This window comes from Macaca mulatta, chromosome 7 (genome assembly GCF_049350105.2).
Source record: "Macaca mulatta isolate MMU2019108-1 chromosome 7, T2T-MMU8v2.0, whole genome shotgun sequence".
In the NCBI taxonomy this organism is placed as follows: Eukaryota; Metazoa; Chordata; class Mammalia; order Primates; family Cercopithecidae; genus Macaca; species Macaca mulatta.
In genome coordinates this window covers 72,937,149-72,952,483 of record NC_133412.1, presented here as the reverse complement: position 1 = coordinate 72,952,483, position 15,335 = coordinate 72,937,149, and the positions used below count along the sequence as shown (strand labels likewise).

At 40.2% G+C, this 15,335-nt stretch overlaps 1 protein-coding gene across 9 annotated transcripts in view; it reads left to right on the top strand.

Annotated features, from left to right (window-relative positions):
- ADAMTSL3 (ADAMTS like 3) overlaps positions 1–15,335 on the top strand; it is a 411,249-nt gene that overhangs the window by 120,366 nt on the left and 275,548 nt on the right. For all 9 annotated transcript variants that reach the window (XR_013395882.1, XR_013395881.1, XR_013395880.1 and 6 more), the window contains exon 4: positions 4,657–4,784. Coding sequence is in view for 6 of the 9 variants with exons in the window: in XM_015142900.3 (XP_014998386.3) it covers positions 4,657–4,784 (128 nt within the window). In the remaining 3 variants the exon portion in view is untranslated. The remainder of the gene's footprint in view (positions 1–4,656; positions 4,785–15,335) is intronic.

Sequence of the window (15,335 nt, the reverse complement as noted above, 5' to 3'; positions counted from 1 at the left end):
TCCAGAGAAATAATAACAATCAAAAGGCAGAAGGGCTGGCTGCTGGAGACGGCATTGGAGTTTCAAAACAAAATCCAACCATCTTCCTGGCTGAGGAGAGGAGAAAAACTCAAGGACCCCTCTTGAGGTGCCATTCGTGCTCTACTTTCTTCAAGGAAAAATATCTTACCTATCCAATCAGAGAAGCCAAATGCTTCCACTATAACATGCCTATTTTAGTTATTTTAGAATCAAGATTCTTTTTTTTTTTTTGTAAGTTAAGGTAGAGAAGTTGTGGAAGGAAACCTGATTCTAACTATGAACTGAACAGATGGGATAGTGGGAATAAAAACAAATTAAAATGGTATTGCAAAAACTCTCAACTTTCATTTAAAAATATATATGATGATGTTTTTCAACTTTTCACATTCAACCTTTCGGTATATCGAGTGACAAAATGAAAAATCAATTTCAGCTGTGTATATTTTAAACATTTACCTAAATGATTTGGACTTACCCAACCTAAAAGTCCAGATGAATGTATTAAACTGCTTATTGTATTTTTTGTGAATTAAAACTTTATTTTTTTATTATGTTATAGACAGGACACGGTTATGTTTGGTGACATTTACTATAGAAAATTGAACTGAACAGTGGTCTAATTAGAACAGTAAATAGTATGGGTTTAATTAGCCCCTATTCCTGATGACAGATTTGATCAGTCACCAGATATTTATCCTTTCGTTTCACTTGACTGTTACTGAAATATTGCCTCTAGTAGGACTGCTTACTGTGCTATAAATAGGTAGCTTGGCAAGAAGCCATAAAGCCTGCTGACCAGTGAGACTTGAGTGAAAATTATTGGAAAACCCCCTCTTTGCTTCCAGTCATTATTTCTTCATTTCACTTTTGAAGGTCCTTTCCACAGATCCCTCTTTTAATTTAATTTTTTTTTTTTTTTTTTTTGGTTAGATGAGGTAACTTGCCTAAGGGCTTAAGGAAACCTGTGCAATATCTAGTTCAGTCACATGCTGCAGTTTATTAGTATGTCAGTTTCTTTCATAAACTTTGCTGTTCTGCAGCTTAGAACTTACCTATTAAATTCTGTCTGACTTGAACTTTTTTGTACACCAAGAATATGTGGTTTTTGTTTGTTTGCTTCCTTGTTTTTAATTAAGGTATGATGTGTTTTATTAAGAAAAGACTACAAAATGCAGAGAAACAGCAATAAAAAAAAATATGCTAAAGTCACCCAAATCCCTCACATGTAGAGGTAGCAACTGTAACATTTTAATTAACCTCTCACTCTTCTCCCTATGCATGTACAAACTTTACATGTATGAAAAATGGTATAGATTTAATATGATTATCTAATGATTGTCTTTTTCCCCACCCCAATATTTTTAAAATGGAAATTTCAAAAACCATGAAAGTTCAAATAGTAAAAAAACTGGCATTTAACAATTTATCATATTCTGGGGGCGACTAGGGAAAATTAAACGTTCAGTTGAAGTTCATTTCCTGTCTTTTCCCAACAACATTCGTTCCTAGTCCTACTTCCTCCATTCTTAGAGCTAATTTGCTATGTTTCCAGCCTATATACCTCCAGCCTATGTACGCGTTCTTTTACTAGTATGTTTTGCATATATATGCCTATGCCTATAGCTTTATCTGTAGAGAAGAGATAGAAAATGATATATGTGTTTTTATTTTAATATAATTAAGCCTATCAGTCTTTTCCTTTATAATTTCTACTTTTATTGCTATATATAGGATAGTCTTTCCTATATACAACTATTGGTATAGGTATATACCAAGATTAATCTATTAATCTATAATATTTCTAATAGTTTATAGTTTCAGTATTTTAACATAAATTTCTAATGGATCTGGAATTTATTTTGGTATATTCTATGAAGAAGTTATCTATGATTTTTAAAAACACAAAACATGCTGGGCACGGTGGCTCACGCCTGTAATCCCAGGACTTTGGGAGGCTGAGGCGGGTGGATCATGAGGTCAGGAGATCAAGACTGTCCTGGCTAATATGGTGAATCCCTGTCTCTATTAAAAATACAAAAAATTAGCCGGGTGTGGTGGCATGTGCCTGTAGTCCCAGCTACTTGGGAATCTGGGCCAGGAGAATTGCTTGAACCTGGGAGGCGGAGGTGGCAGTGAGCTGAGATTGCGTCACTGCACTCCAGCCTGGGCGACAAAGCAAGACTCCATCTCAAAAACAAAAACAAAAACAAAGCAAACAAACAAAAAGCCCACAGAACATTTGTCATGTTGATTTGTGGTGCTATACTATGTCCTTATACTTGGTCTGTTTCTGTACTCTTTTTTTAAATTTAATATGTCCATTTGTTTATTGCTGTGCCAATTCTCTACTCTTAATTGAGACAATTTTCCTCTCATTTTACTTCTTTTACAGTTCTTTTAATTGCATTAAAAAAAACTCATAACATGAGATCTACCCTTTTAATAAATTTTGAAGCATATGGTATAGTATTGTTAATTATAAGTACAATGTTGAAAAGTGGATCTCTAGAACTTTTTAATTTTGCATGGTTGAAACTTAATACCCATTGAACAGTAACTCTTCATTTCCTCATCACCCCAGTCCCTGGCAACACTATTCTACTTTGTGCTTCAATGAGTCAGTCTATGTTAGATACCTCATGTAAGTGGAACCATGCAGTATTTGTCTTTTGTGAGTGGCTTGTTTCACATAGCCTAATGTCCTCAAGATTCATCCATATTGTGGCATGTGATAGACTTTCCTTCTTTTTAATGGCTCCATAGCATTTCATTGTGTGTATACCACATGTTGTTTATCCATTCATCCGTTGATGGACATTTGGGTTGCTTCCATTGTCTTGGCTATTGCAAACATCTGTTTGCGAGATCCTGATTTCAATTCTTTTGGATAAATACCAAGAAGTTGGATTGCTGGATCATATAGTATTTCTATGTTCTTTTACAACTTTTTAGTTTTTTTTTGTTTTTGTTTTTGTTTTGTTTTGTTTTTTTTTTTGAGACAGTGTTTCGCTCTGTCACCCAGCCTGGAGTGCAGTAGCACAATCTCAGCTGTCACCTCTGCCTCCCGGGTTCAAGCAATACTGGTGCCTCAACCTCCCGAGTACCTGAGACTACAGGCATGTGACACCACGCCCAGCTAGTTTTTTGTATTTTAGTAGAGATGGGGTTTTGCCATGTTGCCCAGGCTGGTCTCAAACTCCTGAGCTCAGGAAATCTACCCACCTCAGCCTCCCAAAGTGCTAGGATTATAGACATGAGCCACCACGCCCAACCTTGCTTGGCTCTTAAAGATATTTATGCCACTATATGAACTTTAGAATCATTTGTTATGTTTCAAAAAATGTTTCTTTGGGGATTTTGATGGGACTTGCTGTAAACTTATAGATAATCTTGGAGAGAAGTAGCATTTTACAGTATTGAGTCTACTCATTCAGGGCTATGGTTGTTTCTTCATTTATTCAAGTATATTTTAGGCCCCTTAATAAAGTTTTGTAACTTAATAATAAGCTTCATTTCTTTTCACGTCTATACCTACATCTATCTATGTACTTTTTACTTGTAATTCCCCCTCTTCTCTGTAGTATTCTGAATTAAGTCATTGGTGGAAAGTCTAGGAGACCAGTTAAACCAAACTGTACTCATAATTGACTCTTTGCTATTTTCTTGGATTCGAAACCTTCATGACTTGGCCAAGTATGTTTGTATGACTTTGTTTTATTTGTTTTCTATGAATGGAGGTTCCACAAAACCTTATGCAAGGTTTCTTGGGAGTTACCGCCTGTCTGCCTGACGCACAAGCAAGCCAGCATTCACTCATGAGCTCTTCTTTTTTTTTTTTTTTTCCTGAGACAGAGTCTTGCTCTGTTGCCCAGGCTGGAGTGCAGTGGTGCAATCTTGGCTCACTTCAACCTCCGCCTCCTGGGTTCACGTGATTCTCCTGCTTTAGCCTCCTGAGTAGCTGGGATTACAGATGCGTACCATCACACCTGGCTAATTTTTGTATTTTTAGTAGACGGGGTTTAGGCTCAAGTGGGGTCCCTGCTATGTAAGTTAGAAAGCAGAATAATATAATTGATATTTAGCCAACTTATTTAAATTCAGGACTGATAAAATTTCAGATATAATACTGAGCTGAAAAGCCATCTCCACAAAACCTTCTTAAGATGGAAAGGCATGTATGTGTCAACTGATTTTCATATAAACTTGTCTTTTTTTTTTAATGCGATCATTCCAAAGCAAAGCATTTTTCGGTAGCATTGGTCTTTGTGAAGAGCTTAGAAGATGACTCTGGATTTGGGAGGCTGAGGCGGGTGGATCACCTGAGGTTAGGAGTTCAAGACCAACCTGGCCAACATGGCAAAACCCTGTCTCTGCTAAAAATACAAAAGTTAGTTGGGCATGGTGGCAGGCGCCTGTAATCCCAGTTACTCAGGAGGCTGAAGCAGGAGAATTACTTGAACCCAGGAGGGGGAGGTTGCAGTGAGCCGAGATAGCGCCAAGATTGAAACTCTCTCTCAATTAAAAAAAAAAAAAAAAGATGACTCTGGAATAACTGGGGAAGCTTTGGGATATTTCTACCACATTCGTCTAAATTTATTGTGTGTGTGTGTTTTTTGTTTTGTTTTTAACATCTAGACCTCAAGAAACACTCATTCAGATGAAGACAAAGATGGCAACTGGGATGCTTGGGGCGACTGGAGTGAATGCTCCCGGACCTGCGGGGGAGGAGCATCATATTCTTTACGGAGATGTTTGACCGGAAGGTCAGTGGTGGCTTCACTTGCTCCTGCATGTGGAATGTGTCAGTGCCTCTGGATGGGTGGAGAGGAGAGATAACTTTATTTGGCTTTGGAATGTACTGTGATAATGGTATAACATTTCCTTTGTCTAAATATGAGTCAACCTCCGGTTCACATATTTCAGCAGCAATGATCCCGTTTGCGTGGGTGTGACCATGTTGCGCACAGGACCCAGGAGCACCAGACACTTTGGGCTTTGAGGAAAGGAAATCCTGGCACCTTAAGTCACTGATTTAAAGTTGTCAAGAGTTGGGACAAGAGGTCAAGTCTTCTGAGTTCTGCCCTTGGGTTGCTGCAACTTAATCCAGTTCTTGTTCATCTATTCTGAGCAACCCATTGATTAAGAACATGATGCAAGTTCTATTTTCACATTTTAGATATGTTTATGTTAAATAGCATTTGCAAAAATGTAAAATCAGCTTATTTTTAAAAACCTGTAAATTTGTAATAAGCCTGTGCTTATCATTGTTTTTGAGACACTGGAAGGTAATTCTTTATGGGACAGTTTAATTCCCAGTCAAGGATTTTGCATCAGCTCTTAGGTAAGACAGAGACCCAGATTGATGGAATCTGACGTTGTAGTCTTGTACAAAAGAAGATTCCAAGATTATGTCAGTCATCTTCAGATTTGGGATATTGTTAGGTAAAAGAGTAAATTGGCCTTTGCCAATTAGCTTCAAGATATAGAGTAGAAATGCAGGGAGAGCATATTTTGGCTCGAGCTTGTATTTCATTGAGGTCACTGTTTTACCATACATTAAACAGTGACCAAGTATGTCCTCCAGTTTTCTTGAGACAATGCAGAGCAGGGCAGATGAGGGACTGTACATGTGGCCTTTGAGAAGAAAGACTCACTGGTCTACTTCAAGAAGGCATGGGAAGGCTGCTGGAGGTACTATAGTAGCATTCCCCTAGGGTGAGTTCTAACTCAGAGCATGGAAGCTTCAGTAAAGTATTGTAGAACTAAGTCCAGGGATTTTCTTGCAAAGACAAAGTGTTACGTCTGCCTCCCCATATTTCCACCTTGGTGAGGAGATACAGGCCCTGGTACTCTGTGTCATGCTGTGTGGAAGAATGATGGAGTATCATGTTGTATTGGGATATATTTATTCTGCCAAGGAGGCTGCAGTAGGAGAGCTACACCCTGTGGGCAAGGGGAGGGGACTTTTATTTATTTATTTTTTTTGAGATGGAGTCTCACTCTGTTGCCCAGACTGGAGTGCAGTGGCGGGATCTGGGTTCCCTGAAACCTCTGCCTCCCAGGTTCACACAATTCTTCTGCCTCAGCCTCCCAAGTAACTGGGATTACAGGCACCTGCCACCATGCCTGGCTAATTTTTGTATTTTTAGTAGAGATGGGTTTTCACCATGTTGGCCAGGATGGTCTTGAACTCCTGACCTGAATGATCCATCTGCCTCGACCTCCCAAAGTGCTGGGATTACAGGCGTCAGCCACCATGCCCAGCCAGGGGGCTTCTTATGTAAAGGGTAAGTTCTTTCCCACTGCTGGCCAGCCACATGGGGGAGAAGTTTCCAGCCTGGAAATGAGTGGGGAAGGGAGAACTTTGGCATCTCTTTCCAAACTTCAAGTCTGAGAAGTCTGAATAATTTGCAATTAGTGGTAGGGTTAGAGTGGGAAAGGAATGGAATTTATCTGCATTGGTCTTTTTGTTTTTCCTAGTACATACTTGCATTTGTTAAAAACAATTTAGAGGACTATATTAAGGACCATGAATAACCACTTTCATCCTATTGTCATACAACTAAAATGTTCACATATTTATTATTTAGTTCATTTAAAAAATTTCTTTGATTTTGCTTGGAACATAATTTTGCCAAGTGATATATCTCCAGAAAGCTTGTGAGTTTCTGTCTTCTGTTTCCTAACTGGGCCCTGCTGTTGATGAAAAAGGCTGCAGGTAAGGAAGGGCAGTTGCTCAACTTCTTCCATCTTTTCCACTCGTATTCAGAAGGGGAGACTTGGGTAAAAGGAGAGGAAAGGGAGGCAGGAGAGTTCTTAGTTGACTTTATTGTTGAGAGCAGGTATTGGTGCTGTCTGTTTGGCAAGTGTCGTAAGCTGACTGTTGTGAGCACTTTGATGGATTTTCTGAGAACTTGCCTTTGCCCTCCCAAATTCCCTGGGATTTCTTGCCTCCAATTCCCTTGAAATGTGCTATTCACAACACTTTGTCTTGGTAATATTGCTCTTTCCTCAGCTCTGGGACTGCTAGACATGCCCCCAGCTTCTCCCTATTTACATGTGCTAACCCCTCTGTGGCCATCCTGGTAAGTTCCTAAGACAACCACATGCTGGCACTCATGCACGTGCCCACATCTGGTTCACAGGAAACCCTCATGTAAAGTTTGCTAAACAAACTCTTCAAGTCCAGGGAGCCAGTGCTGCAACACCTACTCTGCTTACATGGGCTGCTGCAGCTGTTCTCTCAGCCCTTAAATTTCTCAGGTGTGAATTAAATACCAACCGACTGTTGGCGATACATATTGAACTCTTCAAGTGGTATCCTTAAAATTTCTTCCTCTTGATTTGGGGTTAGCAGACTGAAGCCCTCATCCCTTCTCCTTGATGGAGTAGAATGAGAGGTAGGCTCATAGCATACCTTTCTCAATGAAATCTTCAGAAGTTCTTCTTGTAAGTCTCTGGCTCCAGATCCTTTTAATTCCCTTGATGTGGGTAAGGAGTTTAACTCCAGTGAATTAAACTAACGCATATCCTGCCTTCAAGGTTCTTACATCTAAAGAGACAAACAATAAACAAGTAAATAATCAAATTATATATAATTAAAAATCATGTCACTGGCCAGGCACGGTGGCTCACACCTGTAATCCCAGCACTTTGGGAGGCCGAGGCAGGAGGATCACCTGAGGTTGGGAGTTTGAGACCAGCCTGACCAACATGGAGAAAACCCATCTCTACTAAAAATACCAAATTAGCTGGGTGTGGTGGTGCATGCCTGTAATTCCAGCTACTTGGTAGGCTGAGGCAGGAGAATTGCTTGAACCCAGGAGGCGGAGGTTTCAGTGAGCCAAGATTATGCCATTGTACTCCAGCCTGGGCAACAAGAGCGAAACTCTGTCTCAAAAAAAATATATATATAGTGTTAAGGCGATGCATAAAATGGTCAGGGAAGCCCTCTGTGCTGGGGCATGTTTATGCTGAGACCTTACTGCTAAGAAGAAATCAGTTATGTGATGGGAAGGGTTATGAGACCAAAAGAGTTCAAATAGTGGGAGCAGCATATGAAATATCCTGAAGCAGGAAATGAAAACAGCTTTTTATGCCTGGCGAACAATTAGATAAGAGTGAGCAGAATGGGCAGTCCCCTGCTGACTGCCACTGCAGACAGAGCCTTGGTGGGCATAGAGTCAGCCAGCATCCCACCCTGGGCTAACACTGTGCAGAGAACAGTGGATCCTGCCCCACCCTGAGCAACCACTCTTGCTTGTAGGGCACACAGAAGGCACTCAGACCTGCACCTGCCAGTGCCCTGCCCCCAAGCCAACACCACCTCCAGCATGACTGTACACACAGTCACCAACAGGGCCTCCCACCTACCCCTAGCTGCATTGCCTCCACCACTGTGGTGAATGCCTACAGGGAGGCAGGACCCCCTGAACCTGCTAGCACTCCACTGTAGCTGCCACTACCTCTGCTGCTGGTATGTACAAATGAGGATGGATCCCGCTGTCATCGTGCTATGAAATGCTTTGGCTGACATGAGCCATCAGAGTGTAATGACCAGCAGTCCAAAAACACCTTGGCCCCCCAGTGCAGTGGATTCCTGACATCAAGGAGCCAGAGAACAAAATGGGGGCCCAATACAAGTACCCCACAATTAGAACATCCAGTCCAGGTATTGGGAGCTGAGTGTTGGCCCCCTAAAATCTTTAATAAATGAAGCCAGTTGGCTGAATCCACCTTTATACTAGAATCAAACCCTCAAGGTCATCAAAAAAAAAAAAAAAAAAAAAAGTATAAAAGAAACAAAATTATGGAAACAGTCAGCAACCTCAAGGATTAAAAGAAGATAAGCCCACAAAGATGAGAAAGAATCAGCACAAGAACCCTGACAACTCAAAAAGCCAGAGTGCCTTCTTTCTAACAAATGACCACCTTGCCTCTCCAGCAAGGGTTCTGAACCAGGTTGAGGTGGATGAAGTGACACAGAGTTCAGAATACGGACAGAAATGAAGATCCTTGAGCTATAGCAGTATGTTGAAACCCAGTCCAAGGAAGCTAAAAATCATTATAAAACAATACTGGAACTGGCAGACCAAATAGCCAGTATAGAAAAGTATGTAACTAAACTGAGGGAGCTGAAAAACATCCTACAAGAATTTCATAATGCAATTGCAAGTATTAATAGCAGAATAGACCAAGCAGAGGAAAGAATCTCAGAGCTTGAAGACTGGCTTTCTGAAATAAGACAGACAACAATAGAGAAAAAAAGAATGAAAGGAATGAACAAAACCTCTGAGAAATATGGGATTATGTAAAGAAACCAAATCTATGACTTATTGGTGTTCCTGAAAAAAAGGGGGATAATGGAACCAACTTGGAAAACATTTTTCAGGATATCATCCATGAGAACTTCATGGATGAACCCAACTAGCTAGAAAGGCCAACATTCAAATTCAGGAAATGCAGAGAACCCCAGTAAAATATTTCCCAAGAAGATCATCCCAAGAGATATAGCCATTAGATCCTCCAAGGTTGACACAAGAGAAAAAAAGTTAGAGAGAAATGTCAGGTCACCTACAAAGGGAAGTCCATTGACTAACTGCAGACTTCTCAGCTGAAACCTTACAAGTGAGAAGAGATTCTGGGCCAGTATTCAACTTTCTTAAAGTAAATTCCAACCCAGAATTTCATATCCAGCCAAATTAAGCTTCATAAGTGAACAATAAATAAGATCCTTTTCAGACAAGCAAATATTGAGAGAATTTGTTACCATCAGACCTGCCTTATAAGAGCTCCTGAAGGAAGCACTAAATATGGAAAGGAAAGACCATTACCAGCCACTACAAAAACATACTGAAGAACATAGACCAGTGACACTATAAAGCAACTACATAAACAAGTCTGCAAAATAACCAGCTAACATCATACTGACAAGATCAAATCCACACATATCAATACTAACCTTGAATGTAAGTGGGCTAAATGCCCCAATTAAAAGACACAGAGTAGCAAGCTGGATAAAGAACCAAGACCCATTGGTATGCTTGTCTTCAAGAGACCCATCTCACATGCAGTGACGCACATAGGCTCAAATGAAGGGATGGAGAAAAATATACCAAACAAATGGAAAACAGAAAAAAGCAGAGGTTTCAATCCTAGTTTCAGACAAAACAGACTTTAAACCAGAAAAATTTTAAAAGATGAAGAAAGGTATTACATAGTGGTAAAGGGTTCAATTCAGCAAGAAGACCAAACTGTCCTAAATATATATGCACTCAACGCAGCAGCACCCAGATTCATGAAGCAAGTTCTTAGAGACCTTCAAAGAGATTTAGACTCCCTCAGAGTAATAATAAAAGGCTTTAACACCCAACTGACAATATTAGACAGATCACCAAGACAGAAAATTAACAAAGATATTCAGGACCTGAACTCAGCACTAGATCAAATGAACCTGATAGACATCTACAGAACTCTCTACCCCAAAACAGCAGAATATACATTCTTCTCATTACCACATGGCACTTACTCTAAAATTGATCACCTAATTGAAAGTAAAACACTCCTCAGCAAATGCAAAATAACTGAAATCATAAAAATCAATCTCTCAGACCACAGCACAATCAAATTAGAAATCAAGAGTAAGAAAATCACTTGAAACCATACAATCATATGAAAATTGAATTAACTGCTTCTGAATGACTTTGGGGTAAATAATGAATTTAGGGCAGAAATCAAGAAGTTATTTGAAACTAATAGAACAAAGATACAACATGTGAGAATTTCTGGGACATGGCTAAGGTGATGTTAAAAGGGAAATTTATAGCACTAAATGCTCATATCAAGAAGTTAGAAAGATCTCAATTTAACAACCTAACATCACAATGAAAAGAACTAGAGAACCAAGAGCAAACCGATCCCAAAGCTAGCAGAAGACAAGAAATAAATCAGAGCTGAACTGAAGGAGACTGAGACACAAAAAAACATTCAAAAGATCAATGAGCCGGGTGTGGTGGCTCACGCCTGTAATCCCAGCACTTTGGGAGGCTGAGGCGGGTGGATCACCTGAGGTCTGGAGTTTGAGACCAGCCTGACCAACATGGAGAAACCCCATCTCTACTAAAAATACAAAATTAGCTGGGCATGGTGGCACATGCCTGTCATCCCAGCTACTCGGGAGGCTGAAGCAGGAGAATCACTTGAACCTGGGGTGAGGGGTTTGCGGTGAGCTGAGATTGTGTCATTGCATTCTAGCCTGGGCAATAAGAGCGAAACCCGATCTCAGAAAAAAAAAAAACCAATGAATTCAGGAACTGGTTTTTTGAAAAAAATTAATAAAATAGATAGACTGCTAGTTAGACTAATAAAGCAAAGAGAGAAGATGGAAATAAACACAATCAGAAATGATAAAGGACATATTGCCACTGACACCACAGAAATACAACCATCAGAGATTATGAGCACATCAATGCACATAAGCTAGAAAATCTAGAAGAAATAGATAAATTCTTGGACGCATACACCCTCTGAAGACTGAAGAAATTGAATCCAGGAAGAAATCAAATCCCTGAGCAGACCAATAATGAGCTCTGAAACCGAATCGGTAATAAATAGCCTACCAGCCAAAAAAGCCCAGGATGAGATGGATTCACAGCTGAATTCTACCAGAGGTACAAGGAACAGCTACTACCATTCCTGTAGAAACTATTCCAAAAAACTGAGGAGGAGGACTCCTCCCTAACTCACTCTATAAGGCCAGCATCATCCTGATACCAAAATCTGGCAGAGACACAACAAAGAAAGAAGACTTTGGGCCAATACTTTTGATAAACATTGATGTAGAAATCCTCAACAAAATACTGACAAACTGAATCCAACAACACATCAGAAAGTTTATCTACCACAGTGAAGTAAGCTATGTCCCTGGGATGCAAGATTGAGTCAACATATACAAATGAATAAACATGACTCATTATTTAAACAGAGCTAGGCCGGGTGCGGTGGCTCACACCTGTAATCCCAGCACTTTTGGAAGCTGAGGTGGGCAGATCCCGAAGTCAGGAGATTGAGACCATCCTGGCTAACACTGTGAAACTCTGTCTCCACTAAAAATACAAAAAAATTAGCCGGGCAGGGTGGCACGCGCCTATAATCCCAGCTATTCGGAAGGCTGAGGCAGGAGAATTGCTTGAACCCAGAAGGCGGGGGTTGCGGTGAGCTGAGATTGTGCCTTTGCACTCCAGCCTGGGCGACAGAGCAAGACTGTCTCTGGGAGGCTGAGACAGGTGGATTACCTGAGGTCAGGAGTTCAAGACCAGCCTGGCCAACATGGTGAAACCCTGTCTCTACTAAAAATACAAAAAATTAGACAGGTGCAGTGGCGCACACCTGTAATCCCAGCTACTCAGAAGGCTGAGGCAGGAGACTCGCTTGAACCCGGGAGGCAGAGGTTGCTGTGAGCTGAGATTGTGCTACTGCACTCCAGCCTGGGCAACAGAGCAAGACTTTGTCTCCAAAACAAAACCAAACCAAAACCAAAACAAAACAAAACAAAAAACAGAACTAAAGACAAAAACCACATGATTATCTTAATAGATGCAGAGAAGGCTTTTCATAAAATTCCACACTTCTTCATGTTAAAAACTCTCAATAAGGCTTGGCATGGTGGCTCATGCCTGTAATCCCAGCACTTTGGGAGGCTGAGACAGGTGGATCCCCTGAGGTCGAGAATTCAAGACCACCTGACCAACATGATGAAACCCTGTCTCTATTAAAAATACAAAAATTAGCTGGGCGTGGTGGCGGGCACCTATAATCCCAGCTACTTGGAAGGCTGAGGCAGGATGATCACTTGAACGCAGGAGGCAGAGGTTGCAGTGAGCTGAGATTGTGCCTTTTAGCCTGGGCAACAAGAGTGAAACTCCATCTCAAAAAAACAAAAACAAACAAACAAACAAAAAGACCTCTCAATTAAATAGGTATTCAAGGAACATACATCAATATAATAAGAGCCATCTATGACAAACCCACAGTCAACATCATACTGAATGGGTGAAAGCTGGAAGCATTCCCCTTGAAAACCAGCACAAGCAAGGATGACCTCTCTCACTACTCCTGTTCAGCATAGTGCTGGAAGTTTTGGATGAGGCAATCAGGCAAGATAAAGAAATAAAGAACATTTAAATAGGAAGAGAGGAAGTTAAACTGTCCCTGTTGGTAGATGACATATCCTATATCTGGAAAACCCCATAGTCTCAGGCCAAAAGCTCCCTAAGCTGATAACTTCAGCAAAGTCTCAGGATATAAAATCAATGTGCAAAAATCATTAACATTCTTATACACCAGCAGTCAAGCCAAGAGCCAAATCAGGAAGACAATCCCATTCACAGTTGTCACACACACAAAATAGAATACCTAGGAATACAGCCAACCAGGGAGGTGGAATATTTCTACAAGGAGAACTACAAAACACCACTTGAAGAAATCAGAGATGACACAAACAAGTGGAATAACATCCTATGCTCATGGATAGAAAGAATCAATATTGTTAAAATGGCCATACTGCCCAAAGCAATTTATAGATTCAATGCTATTTCTATTCAAGTAACATTGAAATTCTTTACAGAACTAGAAAAAAAAAAAACTATTTTAACATCCATGTGGAACCGAAAAAGAGCCTGAATAGCCAAGGCAATCCTAAACAAAAAGAACAAAGCAGGAGGCATCATGCTACATGACTTAAAACTATACTTCAGGGCTACACTAACCAAAACATCATGATACTGGTGCAAAAACAGACGCATATGCTAATGGAACAAAATAGAGAACCTAGAAGTAAGGCCACACACCTACAACTTCTGATCTTCACAAACCTGACAAAAACAAGCAATGGAGAAAGGATTTCCTATTCAACAATTGGTGCTGGGATAATTGGGTAGCCATATGTAGAAGATTGAAACTGGATCCATTGTATACATCATATACAAAAATTAACTCAAGATGGATTAAAGACTAAAATATAAAACCCAAAACTATAAATACCCTGGAAGACAACCTAGGCAATACCATTATGGACATTGGAATGGGCAAAGATTTCATGATGAAGACACCAAAAGCAGTTTCAATAAAAGCAAAAATTGAAAAATAAGATGTAATTAAACTAGTAAGTTTCTGCACAGCAAAAGAAACTATCAATAGAGTGAAAAGACAGCCTATAGAATGGAAGAAAAATTTTGCAAACTATGTATCTGACAAAGGAACTTAAATTTACAAGAAAAAAACCAAACAACTCCATTAAAAGTGGGCAAAGGACATGAACAGTTTTCAAGAGAAGACATGTGGCCAAAAATCATATTAAAAAAAGCTCATCATTGATCATTAGAGAAATAAAAATCAAAACCACAATGAGATACCATGTCACACCATTCAGAGTAGCTGTTACTAAAAAGTCAATACATAACAGATGCTGGTAAGGTTGTGGAGAAAAAGGAACATTTGTGCACCGTTGGTGGGAGTGTAAATTAGTTCACCCTTTGTGGAAGACAGTGTAGTGACTGCTCAGAGACCTAAAAACAGAAATACCGTTAGACCCAAAAATCCCATTACTAGGTATATATGAAAAGTAATATAAATCATTTGATTATAAAGACACTTGTATGTATGTGTTCATTGCAGCACTATTCACAATAGCAAAGACATGGAATCAACCTAAATTCCCATCACTTGTATACTGGGGCCAGGCGTGGTGGCTCATGCCTGTAATCCCAGCACTTTGGGAGGCTGAGGTGGGTGGATCACTTGAGGTCAGGAGTTCGAGACCAGCCTGGCCAACATGGTGAAACCCCATCTCTACTAAAAATACAAAAATTAGCCAGGCGTGGTGGCGGGTGCCTGTAATTCCAGCTGCTCAGGAGGCTGAAGCAGGAGAATCTCTTGAACACGGGAGGTGGAGGTTGCAGTGAGCGGATATCGTGCCACTGCACTCCAGTCTTGGAGACAGAGTAAGATTCCTCCTCAAAAAAAAAAAAAAAAAAAAAAAAAAAATTCTAGACTGGATAAAGAAAATGTGGTACATATGCACCGTGGAATACTATGCAGCCATAAAAAGAATGAGATCATGTCTTGTGCAGGAACATGGATGAAGCTGGAGGCCATTATCTTTAGCAAACCAACGCAGGAACAGAAAACCAAATACCACGTTATCACTTAAAAGTAGAAGCTAAACTATGAGAACACATGGACACATACAGGGGAACAACATTCACTGGGACATATTGGAGGGTGGAAGGTGAGAGGAGGTAGAGGATCAGGAAAAA